The following is a 21,573-nucleotide window of genomic DNA, read 5'->3' as shown; positions in this document are numbered from 1 at the left end:
GAGCCCTTGGCAGATGCTTATATGCTAGATACAAACCCTAAGACTTTTTCTGCTTGCCCTTGCCTCCTCTAAGCATGTAAGTGAACATGTGTTGGTCTTCTGTCAGTCTTTTGTTTACTCTAAAGTTCATACCCTGGACCTAGTCTTCCAGAAAATGCATCTTAGCCTCCTTTGCTTGTCCTGTCTTGCTGGTCTCTTAAGATGAAGTTAGTCTTGAGGTCATAAGAATCATCCAATTTTCAAAAAGTGTTGCTTCATGGAATCGGCCTTTTGCAGGTTTACAGGCTTACTTGGAGGACCATTCTCAACTAAACATTAAAGCGACAAGGTTTGAGCACTTTCATCTTTCCTGACTTTCTGATTCATGGAGCTCTCTACCATCTGGTGAAAATGTACTTGGCATTTTCAGAACACTTGTGCAGTTTATTTATGAGATGTTATGTTACCTTTGAACCTTTTGATGTTTATTCATTGAGTCCCATGGTTGCACTGGATCATATTTCTACCAGTTAGAAGAGATATAGGCTAGTCATCTTCATCACCATCATGACCTTCACACATCCCAAGTTAAGCTGGAGGCTGGTATTTCTTGGAGTACCTGCAGGTATACCTTATATGATTGATGTAGGGGTTTCTGACATTACAAATCCATTGCTGTTGGTTCCAATTGTGTGACATCATCATCCTCCCTCCTAAATTACAATTCAGGGTTGCACTAGAGGTACTAATTAATGACAAGACAGCTCCTTTCATAATTGCCATCATTTACAGTTTGAGCCTCTCAGAAATGTTAGATCCAATTTATTGAGGGTGCTGATTATGAGGAGGGTCACACAGCCTGTGTCATTTGTATACAAGATGGTTAAATTGACTTTAGTCCACTTAAAAATGGTGAGGAATTGAAGTGTCTCAACTTACTAGCACATAACCAAAGCTTAACATCCTTACTCTGAGATACTTGGACTACCATCCTTACTCTTGAGGCACTTGGACTACGATCTTTATGCGGGGAGGCACTTGGACTATCATCCTTAAGCTTGGAGATACTTGGGCTTATCATCCTTACTCTTGGTTTGTTCCTTTCTACAATACTACCTACTGCAGGGTTGTATGGTTTTAAAATTTTATAGTAGTATAACAGTTGTGCGAAGACAATTTGACCTGTTGATATTGCTTTGATAATTTGTTCAGTAAACCTGTTGTAATTGTCATGGACTTTTCTATTAGCTTAAACCTGTTGTAATTGTCATGGGCTTTACTATTAGCTGGTATTTAAATTTCTTTATGTCTATGTAAGTGCTAAATTACTTTTTTCCCTTGCAGGCAAGTTGAAGGATCTAGGCAACATGATTTTACGGCCTTTTGGGTTGTCTACAAATAATTTTGAACTAAACCAGGACCCAAATTCTGGAGGTTATAATATTAGCTTCAAACAGAATAATGGCACCTAGTACAAATACTTTTCTGAAGCACTTGTGATACTATAGCTATTGGCCAATTTTATTTTATATACAAGTCTTACATATTTCTCTTTTTGGAGTATGAAATATGCTTATGTAAATTATGTTGACATAAATTTCCTTTGGCTCCAGCTCTTAACTTATTTTCCGCATATTATGTACATACTGGAATTTTGTATGCTGTAACTTGTTTTCCTTCCAGTAGTCATAGTTTTGTATTTAAATGTTTTGTGTATGTATTTAGAGAAGCTGGATGTAAATTGTTTTATGAAATATTTGCACTTTTAACATTGTGATAGTGTACTTGAGTGTCTTCTCTGACTTAACTGCAGAAAAATGCTTGAACTTTTTACAATAAATGAATATACTGAACTTTCTTGCTGTTCATGGAATTGAAGCAACTTTTCCTGCTGTTCATAAATCAAGCAGCATGATGTAATCATTTTCCAACCTTCAGTAATCACTGGAGTATTTGGAACTTTATCTGGAAATTAAAACACATTAATACAATTGAAGACATTTATTAAGTCACCAGTGGGGTGTCCTTTACCTTCATAAAACAATGTTTACGTTTAACAACTTTCAAAAAATAAAACTTTAATATATAAAATTTTATTTGTAATATAGTCATGACTGAAAAATTATTACATCCTACAGTATCTATATTTTTTGTATATACAATATTTTGTCAAAAACATAATGGAAATCCACTATATTGTACATTTACGTAAAAATCACCCATTCGTTATGAGGCCTAGTAACCATTTAGCTACTGTACGGTCATTTCCATAAATAAATTCAATTCCCAAACAACTAAATTTTTCTTTACAAAGTAACAAATAACAGTAACCATGTTACCGGAAGAAAAAAATTAATAAATATAACAAGGAGCGTACAACCTTGCTTATGACAACAATGAAAACTGGAAAGATTGTTTCCGTTAACACACCAACGTTTTCAGAAAGGTCTAGGAAGCACTGATATAAAAGAACTTAAAGCTACAGGACTTTTAACACTCATGTGTGGTTCAGTACCTCAGAGACATAATTTATATTAAATATTCTGGGTCAAGTGATAAATATTTCAGAAAAGTGTGAGAAATGTCTAGGCATATTAGTTTGAATGGGCTAATTTGCACAAAGACCAAACTCACTCACACTACCATTAGCTGCGGTCCATCAGTGCCGTTATTTTAAGTTAAAAAACTGAAGCTAATGATATTCATCAGGTTCAGTAGTACCAACTATAAATGGCACTGTTCATTTATTTATTATTAATGTAATAAAAATTGTTTACGAAGACACTTCAGTCCCCAAACGTTTCATTTCAAGGACACCAAAACTTATCACTTAGAAGGCTTTTGTTTTCATAAGCTTGTCACATTCACTTTCATACTTTGTGAACACTTTCTGATGACTAAAGTGGGAAAACTGTCCATTTATCGTTCCATGCCGAATTCGTGGGCATCGTCGTCTGTGACATCACCGTACTGCCATATACAGCGGTGCTCTTTCTTGGCTTCTTCCTGGGCAGATCGGTAATCAGTAACCTGTAATGGTAGAAATGTTTTATGGCTTCTTTCTAAACAGAAATTAATAAAACTTAGAATATTTTCTTTGCTCAAACCCTGGGCAGGTTGGATATTCTGACACCTAAATAAAAGTGTGATCTGAAATCTGAAGTGAAATAAAAATTATATTTCCTGGCCTCTTCCTAGGCAGATCAGTAATCTGAAACCTGAAATAAAAATGAGAATATCCTCCTTTGTTGAAGTTTGGTAATCAAACCTACAATAAAAAAGGATATAATTTCTTGACTTCTTCCTATGCTTATCAGTAATTAGAAAAACATAAAATTAGCATATAAATTAGTCTCAACTAGATAACTAAAATGAAAAATATTAAACATCCATTAGGTACTGTAATTTTAACTGTGTACTATCACCCAATCACTCGGAGCATTGCAAGGAAAGTAATACTGTACTATCAGCAGGCCTGTCAGTTGCATTTAGGTATTCTAATGGAAATTAAACTATTTATCAAGCACAGATTTTACAAGTAACACGAAAGTTTTCTATTAATGCCCCATGTGGTTACCCAGAGTAAATAAATATGTACGTGAAAGTCACATTGCTTAATTGATTTCAAGAATTTTTCTTTTACTTGGAGGCTTCTGAGGACCACTTACAGTAATGCTTCAATGGATTTCCAAAATTATTAGTTATATCATCTTTTTTGCAAGGTTACCATTTTAGATACATATTTTTAGATAAATCTCAAACTGAACGGTTTCGATAAATCTCAAACTGAGTGCAACTGAAAAAAAAAACTGGGTTTGTTACTTTCAAGAACTGGTTACTTATCTGAGAGCCAGACCCCAAAAACATGTAAGCGGAGGTACTACTGAATCTAGATAAACAGATTGTCATGTACATAAAGTACAAATACTTACTACGCTCTGCAATCTTTTGTCTTTGCGTTCATCAAGTAACACCAAACCTTGCAGGAGGAGAGTTTTTGCCACATCTGCCTTTGTGTCCGATCTCTGGATGGTTACGTATTCAAGTCCTCCAACACGGTATTCTCTGTTCACTAAAACTTCTCTGTCCATGACTTCAGTCATGAGGAGCTGCAAAGCTTCTTCAACAAAATCTTCCTGTTACACAAAGAATTTATTTTACCGTCTGATTTTTGTATTCTGTAGACGTAAAATCTACGTCACACTAAAGAGTAAAAATATTCTCACTGCATAAGCTAGTCCTGCAAGAAAACACCCACTACACCTGTACAAAATTCTAAAGCTTTAATGTGGGAAAGGGAGCAGGAAACTTAAGATTTAAACGTCTCAAAAAAAAAAAACATTTTACAATAAAGTAAATGTTCCTGTACAAACCCATTATTGTAATTAGCTTACCCCATGTAAACAGTTCCCAGTCACACTAACTAGAAAGATCTTGCAAGTACAAAAATCCTACTGTTCCCATGCCACCAGCCAGTAAACTGAGGCTTCAGATTACTGAGGCTGTATAAATTTTCAAGTTTAGACATAATTTGTTCCTATGAGCCGATTATTCATAAGTAACCTGAACTGCAATTCGAGAAGAAGGATGGAGCATGATTCATAAAATATGGGCTATAAAACCAAGCACTGTGCACTTTCACCTTTTTGGTGCTTAAGACAGTGAAAAGCATGAGTTCGAGTGGGTGGGCAGCCAAGATATAGATACAGAATAAGAGGTAAGTACAAGATTCTACAGGTGAAACTGAGCATAAACCCCAAAGCTGCACTTAGAAAAAATAATTTAAAGATGGGTGTACACTTACAAACAATAGTTAAAAGATGTTGGACATCAAGAGAGGAGGGGAAGATAGTGAGGAAGCCCAGGATGAGAGAAGTATAGAAGGATGCACTGTCCAATCCCTCTAAGGTATCAATTACCAAGCGATAAGGGCCTATATTCAGTCATCAATGAAAAAAATTAAGGTCTACAAAAAGGTAAACGGGCTGGTAATCCCTTAACTCGCAAACCTGCCTCCACGAAAAATCCTTGCTAAAGAACCCTAAAAGAGTTCAGAGGTCTGGTTAAACAAATCATTTATAACTAACTAACAAACTTCAATGATCGCACGAGTTTGACCCAAAAAATACACCTGCGTGAACGACTACATTTTCCCTCCTTGGAACAAATCCTTTCAAAGGTATGGTTTCATCAATTTTTTTTTAAAGGCAAGAAAAATAATTATCTTAATTAGTCATTTTTCAATGATTTAACATTTTAACCCACAATCTTTTCTCAATCACCTTGACATGAAAAAATAATTACAACTATGTAAATTTTTCCAGAACTTCCAAAATCCTACTTACGTCTTTGCTGAACTTTATTAGCGCCAAATGCATTTCATGAGCATAGGCAGCCGCAGAACTGAAATTTGATGGGAGTGAAGCACATTTCAAGGACTGAGTCACTTCTCTGTTGCCATAATCAATGTACCGAACAGAAACACTGCTGCCAGCCACTTTCTCCACCTTGGCTCTATACCACGCACCATCAACAAACTGGGCAGCACAGAGATCACCTGAAATGTATGCTGTGGCCTTAGCACAAAGTACAAGAATGTTTCTCTTGGTATTCAGGATAATTATACAAAAGCTGAAATACATTAAGAGGGAACAATAAACTTACCACGTTTTGGTACGTATGCACCACCAAGGGGAGGTCGAGCAGTGAATTCATGGTGAATGTTTGACATAAGCTGTTCAAGAGCAGGCCCATCTGAGCAATACTGACCATATAAGGTACCATCCCTGGAAACCTCACTGATCATCATGGGCTTGTAATCAAACTTCCGTTCAACATTTGTATCATCAACCTGAAATGAAAAAGTCAAATAATGACTATTGATGTACATAAAAATTCAGTTATATGTTTACTTTTAAACATTTCATTATTTTTCACTGTGCTACATCCTCAATGGCTTTCACAAGTTATCTACTAAATTCCATTAACCTGGAATTCAATTCTGAAAGATTTTCATTTCTTACTTTCACTGTACTTACCCAAGTTTAGTTACACAATCGTGGAAAGTTCGTTAATTGGTAAACTAAACAAGTATTGCCTTTTCCTAATTTTATGTAATATGTTCAACATTACTAATTCACATTACTACTATCTTCTGTAGTGTGAAAATTTACTCATACTCTGATAGTGACCTTGATATACAACTATCTTAGAAATTAAAGAATTATTAAATATGGTCATACAGTCTTACAGGAATATCTTTGCAATTAAACAATTATAAAAAATAGTCTTAAAGGAATACAGCCAAGTCAAGAGAACCACACCAAATAACTAATTTTTTTATCAAGAGCAAATCTACTTGCCAACTAATTATTCTTCAGTCCCCGTAACAATAACAGGCATTAATGTTATTTTACACAATAAAAAAAGGAGATACCTGATAATGACTCTGAAAGGCCTTATTCTGCAGACTATCAAATTATTTAAAAGGTGGGTTTACAATTAAAATTATACGTGATAGTCTATCTTTCCATCAAGACATGAGAAATATAAACGACATGACAGCCAGGCAGACTATCTGCCTTCATGCACATCTTTGAATGAAGTTCTGCCTTTGTACCCAGCGTGACTGAGATCCCTACAGTAACTATTAAGTAAATGTGAGAGACTTCGACTGATCATTCTCCTTCATATTTATAAATGCAATAGGGTCTACCTTTGTATCAAATTGGACCATGGAGATGCCTTGACATGGTAAGCATGACAAGACACTGATAGACAAAGACGGGTAACTAGCTCACACCATCTCTGACACGAGGGCCAAAAAAAATTATAAAAATATTATATATACATAATACATATATATATGTATATATATATATATATATATATTAACATTAAACCACAATTCTAAAGTAATGGCAAACAGAATACTACTGCAAAAAGAATGACATATGAGCTTACAGTAAATAAAGTATAAAAATGAAGAACTTGAGAAAAATACTGTTGTGCAGGATGATGGGAATAACAAAGATATTGTCAAACTATTGCTGTTTACAGATTTAAAGAACAATTGCTATTAATATGTCTTGAAAGACTTTGATCCTCATTAATATCTAAGATTTAGTTTCTATACAAATGTTAAACACTGTAACAACGTTATGATTAATCAAAAGTGAGAAGCTAACATTTGATCTGGGGGAAAACACATCCACTATGTAGTTCTACAGTAGGTAGCCAGCAGACTGATGCAACTAAATGAGAGTTTTTTTCTAATTAAAATGTTACAGTATTTACATTATGGTCAGTTTTTGTCCATCCTCTGAAAACTAATTACATCAATTGTGTGGTCTGGTTCAACCAACTACTAAAGATTAGCTCCATACCTGATTTATCTTTGCAAATAAAACAAATCATTAGTTGACTGCTCTCTACATTAGTCTTAAAAACTAATAATTTTAAGTTCATACCATAATAAAAAATGACATTTTTATGATAAAATGATATTTCATTTGTTTTTATTAGTTTTTTTTTTTTAACAAGGGTCATCAAATACCCACAGGTCAAATTAGTGTGATGGGATGATACAATTTAATGTTGCATTTTTTTAAAAATGAACACTAGAATCCAAGAGTGAATCTAATTTTTAAATTATCAATTACATTATGACAAAAACCAGCCTATTTACTAAAATTGAGGTTTTTACAGGTAGTAAAAATTCACAGAGAGGGAGGTAGATTTTAGTTAAACATATCAAGTTTTAACTTTGATTAGATTATTTTCCCAAAATCCTACAGTTTCTAGAATTACTAGTAAATATCACTGGCTACTTGCATTACTAAATATCATTCTCCTCCTTCAAATACCACGCACCATACCCTAAATTTTAAAAATTAAGAATACAAGGCACCATAACATATTTACAAAAATTAAGACAAAAGCAAAGAATACAAGGCACCATAACATATTTACAAAAAGTAAGACAAAAGCAATGACCTCAAATTAAACCAAGATTCTCAAACATATTCAAGGTACTGTAAAAAAAATAAAATGCCAGGTTGTAAAAATTCACAGAGAGGGAGGTAGATTTTAGTTAAACATATCAAGTTTTAACTTTGATTAGATTATTTTCCCAAAATCCTACAGTTTCTAGAATTACTAGTAAATATCACTGGCTACTTGCAGTACTAAATATCATTCTCCTCCTTCAAATACCACGCACCATACCCTAAATTTTAAAAATTAAGAATACAAGGCACCATAACATATTTACAAAAATTAAGACAAAAGCAAAGAATACAAGGCACCATAACATATTTACAAAAAGTAAGACAAAAGCAATGACCTCAAATTAAACCAAGATTCTCAAACATATTCAAGGTACTGTAAAAAAATAAAACGCTTTAACACTGGTACTTATTTTCCCTTTTTACAGCGTGTAACGGCTGGCACCATTCTGATGGTCAGACTTCACTAAGGAACTTTACGCTACTGTGTTATTAATGTGCAACCAGTTCACCAAGTTAACAGTGCCACTCATTCGGATAGTTTTTAGTTTGTTCTTGATGATTAGATTAGTAGTTCTTATTAATATACTTCAACTCATAATTGGAGATAATGAATATTACTCAAGATTTACATTTTCTTTCGATTTTCATTTTCTTTCAAGAATTAATATTGCTTTTTATATAATCTGTATGTTGAAATTCAAGAATTAATTTTGCTTTTTATATAATCTATATGTTGAAAGTTGGAAAATAACCACAAATGTGTTGACTGCAAGAGTTGTTCTGCAATTTCTGCTTTCATGGAATGGGTCGTGTGGGATATCCATCAAAATCCCCATTGGTAAGATGATTGTGATCAATTCCAAGTTAAGTATATCTTAATTTAACCAGACCACTGAGCTGATTAACAGCTTTCCTAGGGCTGGCCCGAAGAATTAGATTGATTTTACGTGGCTAAGAACCAACTGGTTACCTAGCAACAAGACCTAGAGCTTATTGTGGAATCCGAACCACATTATGACGAGAAACGAATTTATATCACCAGAAATAAATTCTCTAATTCTTCACTGGCTGGTCGGAGAGTCGAATGCTGGGCCAACAACGTGCTAGCCGAAAGCTCTACCCACCCCTCCAATGAAGAATGATCAATTCCAAAGAAGAATATTACTACTTCGATACAGCATTTTTTTTTTTAATGAACACCACCAAAATCCAACAGGCAGTTTGGTTTAATCTATTCAATTTATTTTTAGAGTCATTATACCATAATACCCTCCATAATACGTGCCATTTGTTTATGGTGCAAGACAAAGTAATCAACAATGAAATTTCAACATCTGCAGCGAATAAACACATCACAGTCCTTACAGGAACTCAATTATTAACATTTATGGATGCAAGTTATTTTTACTTGGATTTTGTTGGTCAAGCTAATTTTTGGATACCAGCTCATGAGTTCAGGTAATGAAAAGGCAGCTGACACTGCAAAGTTTGTCATTTGAGAGAAAATCGGATATTTTGTTTTATAAGGCTATCCGCTACTTTACAGACTAAGAGATTCCAGGAATTTAACTCAAATTTCTAAGTGCACAAAGCAAACATTTAAAAATCTCGTGGAAGTTACTCAAAATTAAAAAAATACTAGCCTTTTCCTCCTTTTCTTCTACAAAATTTGCCCAAATCTTCATTTTTTTACTCTTGGCAGTTTCTTGGGCAGCGTTCAAGATGTTGTAGAACTTCGAAGACTCTGCTGTCACATGGACTGTGCTGAGACCTTCTTCAACTAATAAGACTGATAAGTTCTTATTTTCAACATGTAACCAACCAATGAAGTTTCCTCCTTTATCCATTGTATCAACCTGATTAAAAAAAAAAAAGTCATTAATTAACATAGCTCATCCAGTGACAGCCTAAATAAAATTATTCCACCACTGTACTCTTACCTTAAAAAAATCAGCTATGCATGCAACTCTATTCAGTTTTAAAATATGTTAAAATTTAATGTATTATCAGCATGTTTTATTACAATACATCATATACTTTATTCCCCCCACCTCAAGGAGAAATTTTGTAGCCAATACTTACCTCTATCTCAACTTCTCTTTGTAAAACGAGGGACTTCGTTAACTGGAAGGCCTCTTCTCCATATGGCTCTGCTGGAATCATACCTGAAACACCTCCTGGCGCAGGTCTAGCACCTCTGGGACAACTGATACCAGCAAGTAGGAATGTGATAAGACAAGTCTCCTTTGGGATAAAGAGTCTTACTCTTGAACCTGAGGCAACAAACTCAACAATAGCTTCTGTGCGGCCAGCACGTTGTAGGAATGGAAGGAAGTTCTTTGCTTTGGCCACATCCTAATAGGTAAAAAAAGAAAATCAAGCCTTGGACACCTGTGCATGAGTGAGAGCCTAACCACTTTATATAATTTTTAAACTGTAGACAATACTTGAATATCTCAAAATAATGCAGCCCATTACTTTTTAAGCAGAACTCAAAAATACATCCATAAATTACTTACACTGGAAATGTCTGCAACTCTGTGAATTGGTCTCTCTTTTTTATTGTGAAGACCCTTTGCAGATTTGATTGCCTTCGCTTCAGCCGACAAGAGATCATCGTAGCAACTTGCCCTTTGGTCATCATCTTGTTTATACCTAACAACTGTTGCAAAACCTTTGCTAACCATAGCTTCCGCAACATTGCTGAAATAAAAGTATTAACTTTGATAATCATATCATGATGATTCTCATGAAGATAACATTTTTAGTCCTTACAGAACACCTCAAACTGCATAGAAACATACCACAAGTACTTGAACTGGTGCAACCATACAGTTTAAATGGACCACACCACAAAAAATCTATATTACTATTAAAAACCTCCCTCGATCCCACACGTCACTGATAGCATAATTTTCCATAAAATTATGTTGTACAGCAAATGAATAAAAGTCATCATCAAAGCATAAAAAGGTACATAGTAACTTGAACTTTCATCATTGCACATACCAACTAACATAGTCATACAATGTGTGTGTTCGACAAACCTAAAAAGTCTTCACTTTCTCACACAAACCTATGCTGCCAATACTGTAATTCAAAGGACAGCGTTCAGGATATATTACAGCATTATTGTTAAATGGTACTGTTCCCTTGAATAATATTTACTAACATCTGGCAACAGTGAATGCAATGCAACTTCTAATCAAATCACAATGGCCAATGCATACACTCTAAAATTGTTGATGCTAGTTGTTTTCTAAAGCAAATTTTGTCATGAAACAATATCAGTTACTTTACTTACATGTCCCCAATCTTCACGGTTGCACAACATTTTTCAGGGAAGTTGTTTTGTGCTGGCTGGATGTAATCAACTGTCACGTGAACTTTCTGACCAATGAGTTTCTTGCGGAGGAATTCCCTTGCTTCAAATAACCAAGGTATGTCGTAGAGGGGACGGAAACCTTTGCCAGGTACTCGGTTGGTGTCACCCTCTGGTGATCTGTTAAAAACAAGAGGTAAAATTTTCAGTGAATGGGTACCAAAAAAAAAAAAAAAATAAAAAATAAAATAAAATAAAATAAAATAAATAAAAACCAAACATCAAAATTGCAAAAAAGCTCTAAAATTTCCCCGAAATTTTTGTTTCTAATTTAAGAATTGTCAATAAAAGATCTTTGACTCTCTGGTAAATGAAATGAGATTCAACCATCCAACCTTTGGAAATAATACAACTTAACTTTTTTTTATAAATGTACTGGGCCTATAGTGAAACCTGGAGCAAGACAAAGCGAGTTAAAGAAGTTGAACAAATACGCAAAAAGAGACTTCAAGAATGGAAGAGAAGTAAAAGAGAATTACAGTACGGTACGTGCGTCACCGACTTGCAGCAGATTCGATCTTACAATCACCATTAACGGCATTTTACAGTGCTGTAACTTGATGTTGCATGTTGTGGCACCGTAAGCGCCATTTAAGTGCCAGTAACATACTTGCATATCAGGTGTTCAAAAGCAAAAAATATTAAGAGAAAATTACAGCGCTTGCATAATAAATGCTGTCAAAATACACCTGAGCAAAATATTTATGCAATGAGAAGTGACAGCCACTTGAACCTTATCTGCACAGTCAGCTCTTATTTTTGTCTCACAATAGGGGTCACCACCTATTATACAATACTGACTAATTTCAATCATTCCACTTTGACGTCACCACACACCACCACCATGCAAAGCCACGTTGTTTGCCGTTATGCTGTTTTTACAATCTACAAATGGACTTTTCATTTAACTCAAAAGACTTTAAAATAAGTGCAAGTTCTACCACATCTGATGCCATGCCATCCTTAATCAATGGAGTGAAGTCATCTCTTCCATAATAAATTTATCAGACCCTTGTTAGTTAAATAACAAGAATACCATTTCCCTCCATTACCTGGGGGTAGGGTGGTGTCAACTGTGGTGAAACAAGCCTATATTTTAAGCAGTCATTTGGTATGTCAAATTAACCCCTTAAGGGACAGGCGAAATATATCTTAAACACACCGCGCGACTGGGGAAATTTTAAAACACATCAATGGAAAGAGGAAGATATGCAAATGCACATGGTGTAAGATTTGCAACCCTGTGTGGGGCCTCTTTTACAAGACTCTCATAAAAATGTGGTAATTTTATCAAGTTATACATGTTTTTTCTAATAATTTATTTTATTTTTCGTAAAATTATAACTACAGCTCACACACTATCATAACAGATAAGAACTAAAATCAGTAACAAATTCTGAGTATATTTGTTGTGAAAAATTTACAAGATTTACTGAGATTGGGAGATGCAGTAACTTTTTGTGAGGTATACAGTTTTTCCTAATATTTCTTTGCAAAATTAATTATAGCTGACATACTATCATAAAAGGTAAGAATTAAAACAAAGAGCAGTCCCTGGGTATATTATGAGCAAAAACATAAAAAGACATCATGGATAGAGACGGGCAATACATTCCCTCATCAAGTCTCAAGGTATACTGATTCCACCCCCATCTGTCCTGTGCTGAGCTACTACAGTTGCCATATGTCATTTACGGGCCAGTGAAGTGCTATGAACATCTTTCCCGCTCAATTCACCCAAATCATATGGCGCATAATATTAATACTTATATGAGTTAGCCCGTCCATCACTCAAAACCCGTTATAGATCATCATCAGATGATGCCCGTCCATTAGGGGTTAAAAGTGTGTAATTATGAAAATTGAATCTATTAAAACCTCACACTGAAACTTCAAATTATTTAGTCAAGACAACATACACCAAGAGCACAGCAAGTTATCCAGAACCAGAGCACAGGCACACACACACACACACACAAAAAAAGTGGGTGACAAGAGCAACTAATCATATAGGGTTTTAAGGCATATGTAATTCCATTAGCAAGCTATCATCTAAACTTGTAATTGACTACAACCACATTTTACCATTATTTCTTCCTGTATAACAGTGAAGATACCACTAAAATCATATCATGAACAGGAAAATGAATAATCTGAAACATGAATTCAATGTAGGAATTTAAAAAGCAAAATTTAAAGTAATGTACTTAAGTAGTGCAAAAACATTAAAAATATGAATTTAAAGTACTGTACGACAGTGCAAAAACATTTAAATCTTCATTAAAATGCATCAAGCCCTACACTGGTAACTTGATATGTGGCGTCAAGTATTATACTAATCAACTAACGGATAAAATGACTCCAAGTCATAGCTAAAGGCCAAATAACTAATTTATCTTGCATTTCCCAATGAAATTCTAAAAGTAATATCCCAGAATATTCTGGCTGACAGTTGTCATTTTAAACCTGGAAACCATAAAATCAAATTTTACAACACAGTAGTACAGCAGATACCAAACACTTATCAGGGACCAAATTCTACAGACTTGCTTACCTTGGTGGTCTTACACTGGCTAGGAATATTTTCTTCAGTACACCATCTTGTCTCTTCACAACAAGGCCATCCCCATTCACAACCTCAACAACTTTACCAGTAAATTCACGCTCTTTGTCTGACAGCTGTTGTAAAAGTAAAATATACATTAAAATACAAGTACAAGCCAACTGGAACAAAATGCCTTAAAAAGGTATCAAAACTGCATTTCCAACATTATCTCAAAACTGCAACAATGTCATAGAACTATAAAGTTTCCTCCAAATAAATACTTCCAGCCATGAGTGAATGAAGCAAGCAATTTCAAATGCATACCATCAAGTTGGTTGGTTTATAGTCCGTCCATAACCTCAACTTCTTTTCTTTGGCTTGTCTTTCAGCTCCTCGTAGCTTTTCAGGGCCTCCAGTTACAGTAGCTATAGACCAGTCAACACATCTTGCAAATCCTTCTCTCAGTAATGCTTCAGCTATGTTACCATTCTGAAATACCAATCATAAAAAAACCTTAGAACATAAAAATTTCTTTTTAAAATTTACAAACTAAGCGCCTTAGGAGCTTCCTTGCCAACAGAATTTAAAAGTAACACCTTTTTGATTAAAGGAGGTCTAAAGATGTATTAAATGGAAAAAATAAAAAAGCTGCACAAAGTATTCAGCAATTTAATACAATTACTTATTCAAAACTCAAACCTGTGAAGGTGTGGGTATGTGATATGGATAAGTGACAAAGGCATGGGTGGATCCTTCTAGAAAAATCAAAGAACTGGAAGGTATGATACAGTGAAGTATGATCTGAAACTTCTTTAGCAGAGAATAGCTAAAGAGGATTCACCATGCAAAGATATCCATTAGCTTAGGGATAGTGGTGGGGATGAAGAAAACTACAGGCAGTCCCCGGTTATTGGCGGGCTTCCGTTTCTGAGGGTGTGATGATAACCGAAAATAGCCGCTAACCGAAAAGCAGTGATATTCGGAGTTTTTTCAGCGAATTTCGGGGCTTATCAGCATCGAAAAGCACCAATTTTCGGTTATCGGCACCTCTGTTAGGTATATATTGGCACCAATATCCAATTATCGGCGCCGATAAGTAGAAATTGGCGATTTTCGTCGCTAGACATGTGCCAAAAAACCGGATCGCCGTTAACTGAGCCCGCTGTTAACCGGGGACTGCCTGTGCTATCAAACTATATCTAAAATACATATTTTTACTTCTTAGAACTGTAATTATTACCTAAACACGTTTATTTCTCAGAACAATTTCAACACCAAGAACTGTTTCAAGTTTAACTTCCCATTAAAGTTACCCAATTCAAAATATAGGCAAAAGTACCATAAAGAATAGAATATAGAATTCAGGCCAAAGTCCAAGTGCTGGGACCTATGAGGTCATTGAAAGCTGAAAGGGAAATTGATAGTAAGTAGTTTTGAAAGGTGTAACAACAGAAAAATCTCACAGTTGCAATATGAAACAGTTGTCAGAGAGGGTGGAAAGTCAACCGGAAGAAAGAATATGAACAGAAGTGCAGTAAAGGGAATAAAGATTAGTTTTCACCAAATATTACAGATGATATACTTACAGGGTGAATGATAGAGCCAACAAAATTGTTGTTGTTGAATGTCTCTAGAATGACTTGTACATCTCGTTGCAATAACCTTGATTCAGTAAAGTAACGGGCCTCCTCCGAGTAAGGTTCACTCAAGGACTTGTCTGGTTTGCCTTCGGAATCAAGTTTATTCATAGGACACTGGAAGATATGGTATCTATATAGACATAACTAATTTTATAAAATCAAGAAACAGGCTGCTTGTAACAACACATGGAGATCTAACATCTCAATACATGAAAACCTACAGTATTACCTTCAAAAAAATAATTGAAAAAACTGAAAAATAAAATTTTTAAAAACTTGTAAACAAAGTCCAAGTAATACGTCATCAGTTATCAGATTGCACCTTGAGAAAGTTGCATGAAAAACCTCAACACTTACCCTGATTCCAGATATCATAAGCGTGATGTAATTGAACTCTGGGAGCAAGAAGCATCGCACAGTTGACCCATCCCTTACATGCTCAACCACAGCTTCAACAGGTTTCCCCTTCATCTTGTCTACAAAGTTTCTAGGGTTGTCACATGTCCACTTGACGTTCCTTACATGCTGGGCATCTTTGCCATTCCATTTTCCCTATATAGAAATGATTACCATAAGAGATTAAACATGATTTCCACTATAAAATATACATCTGTAACACCAAAAATGTCAAGGTTCTACACTGCTTAATAAGTGATACTAACCTTTCCTTGAGACTTGGCAGCATCTTCAAGTTCGACAAGCTTCGAGTCTCCTCGGATGCTATCCCTTCGAGAAATAGTAACCAAGCCTTCCGTCAGCATAGTTTCAGTAAGGTTCTCCCCTGACACAATATCTAAATAGAAAAAAGGTTATTAATAATTTACCAATATCTAAATAGAAAAAAGGTTATTAATAATTTACATAAACGTTTTAAAAGGGCCTCAGATATATACTGTATATTGCAAAACTGAAGTGTAAAATTTTAGGTAGTCTTGAAAATGGTCTGATGCATAAGAATAAATTTCCTATTCAGCAACACTCATTACAAGATACAAACACGGTCTCATGAAAACAGAGGTTAGTGGGATCATTATTCAGCAGTTTTACCAAACCACTGAGAATGAGGTTCCTAGCAGGGACAGTTTGTTTTTGGACGTCACTCAGAAAAAAAAAAAAATCTACAAAGTCTAAAGGACCCATCTAAAAATACTAAATTCCCAAATATAAAACTCACCTTTCCCAAGATAAACGGTACCATATTCACGACCAGTAGGAGTCTTAGTCTCAACCGTAAAAAGAACTTCCTTTCCAATCACCTTCTTGCGAAGAAACTCACGGCTCTCCCAACCGTAAGGTTCATCCGATGTTTCAGGGGCACTTCAAAGTAGAGCAAAGAAATACATTAATACCTAATCTGAGGTAATGTGTACATTGTATAGGACAAAACATTATAAGATGGCAATATAAAAAGACAAAAATAATTCACAAGATATGAGATTCAAAATCCTCCTCTACTTTAAAAATATGATTTATTTTCCAATAAACCCAACATAAGCTGCTGATATATAAGTAACAGGCCTGTCAAATGACTAATGTAACACTGCCATATTCTTAATCGTTCCCTTCTCCTCTCCAATACAATCTCTTCCAGAGATACTTAATTCAAACAAAGGCTTCTGACCCAGACATATTTGCCAAATTATTTGACCAAGTAATCAGTCCCACACCTATTTGTCTGAGGGCCATTTGTCAACACACAAAGTTTCCTAACTTGTTGCTATGAGTTTACTCATAAGCTACTCTAAGGAAGATCAATTTTGGTTGTTATTCAAGTCAATAGCAGGAATTGTGTAAAAACATTACGGATGAATACCAAATCTAAAAAAACCTACATAACCCTAATGCTGTATAAGCAATATAACACTGTACACATAAGAAATGCACGATTAAACGAAATAGCACTGCTAATTATGCACATGTACTTTATTCATTGGCGGACTGTTGATTTATGGGACTGAGTGAACAAATGTATACTGTTTCCATCACCAACATTTATATCTGATCTTCCCTGAACAGGAAAGATCTGATGCAAATGTTTACTACTGAATTAGCCTATTCTCAACTAAATTAATACCCTGTGCATCTGCCACTTATTTTCCATCGAGTCGACTATGAACTCAACCAAAGGTTAAAAAAACAGATGAGCAGTAGCTGAAATTAGCAAAAATGGGAGAAATTGAAAATGTTACTGTTCCAATAATTTCCACTCCTGCTAGTTCAATTTTGATTTTTTCATCTACATTTAAAGTACTACATACTATCACAGCATTATACGGTTAAATTATCACAAATTATGGAGGACCTGACTTGGGACAGGATTTAACTCAAGACAAATTTATTCCCTGACCCAAAATATAATTCATATAAAACTAACTAATATTACTCAGATACTTTCATGACCCAACTCTAATTCTAAAAGCTCCATATTCCTTCATAATTCATATTACAATTAATTATAGGAAATTTAAATTTCCATAATTTTACATCTTCAACCTGATGACAATGCTACTCCAATATAAAAAAAAATATGTTTTATAACATTTAAAAAATTAACAATTACAACTGGGTATTTCTCTGCTAGAGAAGCGCATATCACCTTCCCAATGCACATTTATTAATTAATTGATCTGACTGGCAATACCAGATTTATAGACAAATCAAAAGAAAATTCTGCTCACTTCCCTACCATCCATGTGCGTTACACTGCACCATGACTACATGACAGGTTTTTCTTTAAAAGTCAAACCTAGGTTCATAAATGCTTTGCATCATGGGCAAATCGGCTCACAAACAAAATTCTAGGGAAAAAGGTGTTGGTTTACGAACAGCATGCCAGCACATGCAAGCACAGTAAACTTAGGCCACAATACCGAGACAAAACGTTTTCCAAGCACTGCCCGTTAGTTTTACAACAGATCTTGCTTGCCTTAGACGTGTGCTGGACCTTCTAAATTTTTTCTCACTTTTTAACAAAAAAAATGAAGATGGATCCAAAGAAAATTAGTGACATTACTAAATTAAAAAAAAAACTACAAGAATCCTAACAATTTGAAAAAAAAAAAAAATAAAATAAAAATAAAAATAAACAAAATAAAAGTGTTGCCATCCAGTTTGTTGTGGCCAAGTCCAGGATTTGCAAGACACCAATACAAAAAGAGGCCATCAAAACAACTGATGTTGCAAAAGGACCCATGGTCAATAAAAAAGATAAAAAAAATACAGTGGAAAGTCATTGCCAATTTGGATAAAAGAGTTATTGCATGTTAGTTTGTTTTGGAGGAGAGCGCAGTTAGCCTGTACTTATTTTTTTTACTCAATGCATTACATTTCTGTTGAGTACAATTTTAGCCAATTATGAAAATTTAAATACACAATCATCTGAAGGGTGTCGAACGGATGAACCCCTACGTTTTATCAAATGGGAAAAATTTATTTGGTTGAAAAACAAACTAGTTCACAAACAGATTCCTGGACTAGATTAAGTTCATGAACCAAGGTAACACTGTACTCTTCCTTTTCTTATAAGTAACTACACTTTGGTATTCACACTGACAAGTCAAGAGACAAAGAATATGCTTAAAAAAATATATATCCAGCATAAATGATGCATCGAACGATAAAATTTAAATCAATTTCATGCACAACAAATGTTTTAAACACTGTCAAGTTCAGATACTTACGAACCAATTGCTCTCCGAGCAATGCGGGGTGCCACGACATTGGAGAAGTTGATTTGCCTCTCAGGTGGAGGTCCACCCTTTGGCTGCCCTCGGACAATAACAGCATCTCCTGACAAGACCTGCATTGAAAAGTTCACATTACTTTTCTCTCTACTGGCACTATTGAAATGTTCGAAACAACAAAATTTCGTGGAGGTACTACACACCTCAATTTAAAGCTACACTGCATAAAACGAGATCCTACAATCACGAAACACGAGGGAGCTACCCTCCAAACTTATGTCATTCGCTCACAGCAACTGTCATAAAACATTTCAAATTCTAATCACCACCTGATCATGACACTAAATTTTCCTCCCATTCAAAAATTAAGTGTGAACTGATGATAAAATTCATGACAAAACTACAAATACTTATTTAGCATCTGAAATTGGTAAGTGTCAAGACCTGAAAGATGGTCTACAGAAGGAAGCAGAGGTAATTTACAGTGGGACATTAGGGAATGGATATGGAGAGAGAAAGCATCCAAGTTCTGGTAGAGACGGGGCATGTAAATAAATGAATCGACTTTTACTGTAAAGGGAAAGCAGGAGGAAGGCTAACTGGCAGATGGAAATGGCAAAGCGAAGTTGGAAGGAATGTAAGAGCCTCAACAAGGCTGGGGAAAAGAAAAGCTTCTAAATGAACAAAATTAATGTGAACTGGAAAAAGTTGGTAACATGAGAAGGGACCAACATAAAACAATCTAAATTCCATGAAAATGGTGATTTCCTTCAAGACTAACATTTGTCAATATTTGTTTTTGAAGGGTCTCATAATTTTTATAAGAAAATCCATCATTGATGAAAGTTTCCCTCCAAGGTTTTCATGTGACACCACTACACCATGGCAACAGTCAATTGTCACTAACACTCCACAACCATCAATTTAATAAATTAAACTTCTGTTACTAACTTAAATAAACCACTTATTTCTGCATTGCTGCTATGAACTGGCCAGTCTAGTCAAATGGTTCATGGCTGCTTCTAAGCATAAATAACATTTTGAGCAGCAACTGGAAGTTGTTCAGTGCCTGGACTTGACTACAAGCATGACCTACAGGCTACACTGGCCAACAGGCTGTAGCTGCAAGTTTGTTTGGCACTTCCTAGGCTAATCTACTTATGAATGCCTGGACTATATAATTACTAAGGAACATACAGACTTGACAGCATCCAAATTCCAGAGGTGGCCATGGCATGGGCATAAAACAGTACTCAAGTCACTGTAGCTAGTCTGACTGCCTGTGTCTGATCACCTAATGACAAGAAAATAATCCACAATCATGTAGTACTGATTAATGACTTGGGGTATTAACAACGGTAACACTATGTTGGTGGTGTAGAGGGGCTAATCCTCCAATCAACAAACTGTAAAGAATAAAAATTGTTCGGCAGGTTCTAAAACTTCATAAAATGGCCTAACCTACCTAGTCAGTTATTCACACTTTTTTTTTTTCTTTGCAGACCCATAAATTTTTTAAGTCTGTCACAGGCATGAATGGTAGCAGTAGACTTGTTCCTAGTTCTTTCTGGGCACATCTGGTAACTACCGATCACCCTGGGGGGAGGGTTGTGGGACTTTTAAATTGAACCAATTGCATGCATACGTAAACCTTGACTATGCCCCGGGCCATTTATTTTTTATAATAAACCTATTTTCGATATTTCAGAATCATCTAGGACCACAATTATCCACTTTGAATTTACTTTCCGTGATTATCAGTGCTGTGATGGAGAAAAATAAACTGAACTAAATTTTTTCATCTGATCAGTAATACCATTAGAGGGTATCTTTCTTTGCCAAAAGTAAGGAAGAACTACACAATTAAAGACAGCAGGTTTTACTTGCGCACAGGTAGTCTTGTTCAGCCACAGAAGATTTTAGGCTATTAAAACCAAAGGACTTTATGAGTTCATAAAACCAATGCAAGTATTGCTTTTTGCACCTTTATCATGTGGACAAGGCAAAAGCCGAGACCAATTCAGAGTATCCTACTTCAGAAGAAGGTTAGGCTAGGGGAAGGTTTGGTTAGAAATACCCTTGTTGAAATGTTGGTTTCATGTTGCCCGAGGTGAAAGCGAATGCCAATGCATGTTTTTTCTCTTTTGGGATCCTACCCACTTCCCCAGCTAGTTCTGGAGATGGCACCCTGGTTTTGTTATGATATACCCCTCCTGAAATATGTCAGAGTTCCATATCACGCTGGCTCAAATGAAAGCTATGGCCAACGCATGTATTCAAACAACCTTGGGTATGTTACCCGAGCACAATAACATGGGTATTCTTGCTTGTAGAT

General features: G+C 35.2%; 2 protein-coding genes across 2 annotated transcripts in view; one reads left to right on the top strand and one right to left on the bottom strand.

The window, feature by feature from the left end:
* LOC136831244 (tetratricopeptide repeat protein 1-like) overlaps positions 1–2,273 on the top strand; it is a 234,660-nt gene extending 232,387 nt beyond the window's left edge. Inside the window, exon 7 of the mRNA XM_067091297.1 lies at positions 1,324–2,273. Within this exon, the coding sequence (XP_066947398.1) occupies positions 1,324–1,451 (128 nt within the window). The 3' untranslated portion in view covers positions 1,452–2,273. The remainder of the gene's footprint in view (positions 1–1,323) is intronic.
* The window catches only part of Tudor-SN (Staphylococcal nuclease domain-containing protein 1), a 21,736-nt gene continuing 2,128 nt past the window's right edge, over positions 1,966–21,573 (bottom strand). Inside the window, exons 2-16 of the mRNA XM_067091295.1 lie at positions 19,236–19,354; positions 16,730–16,872; positions 16,218–16,348; positions 15,913–16,107; positions 15,502–15,669; positions 14,240–14,404; positions 13,925–14,049; positions 11,293–11,490; positions 10,508–10,691; positions 10,071–10,343; positions 9,632–9,844; positions 5,644–5,830; positions 5,325–5,536; positions 3,912–4,115; positions 1,966–3,009 (exon numbers count right to left, since the gene is read on the bottom strand). Of these exons, the coding sequence (XP_066947396.1) occupies positions 2,899–3,009; positions 3,912–4,115; positions 5,325–5,536; positions 5,644–5,830; positions 9,632–9,844; positions 10,071–10,343; positions 10,508–10,691; positions 11,293–11,490; positions 13,925–14,049; positions 14,240–14,404; positions 15,502–15,669; positions 15,913–16,107; positions 16,218–16,348; positions 16,730–16,872; positions 19,236–19,354 (2,628 nt within the window). The 3' untranslated portion in view covers positions 1,966–2,898. The remainder of the gene's footprint in view (positions 3,010–3,911; positions 4,116–5,324; positions 5,537–5,643; positions 5,831–9,631; positions 9,845–10,070; positions 10,344–10,507; positions 10,692–11,292; positions 11,491–13,924; positions 14,050–14,239; positions 14,405–15,501; positions 15,670–15,912; positions 16,108–16,217; positions 16,349–16,729; positions 16,873–19,235; positions 19,355–21,573) is intronic.

The sequence above is a fragment of the Macrobrachium rosenbergii genome, chromosome 48 (assembly GCF_040412425.1).
Source record: "Macrobrachium rosenbergii isolate ZJJX-2024 chromosome 48, ASM4041242v1, whole genome shotgun sequence".
NCBI lineage: Eukaryota > Metazoa > Arthropoda > Malacostraca > Decapoda > Palaemonidae > Macrobrachium > Macrobrachium rosenbergii.
This window is presented reverse-complemented; position numbering and strand designations above follow the sequence as displayed.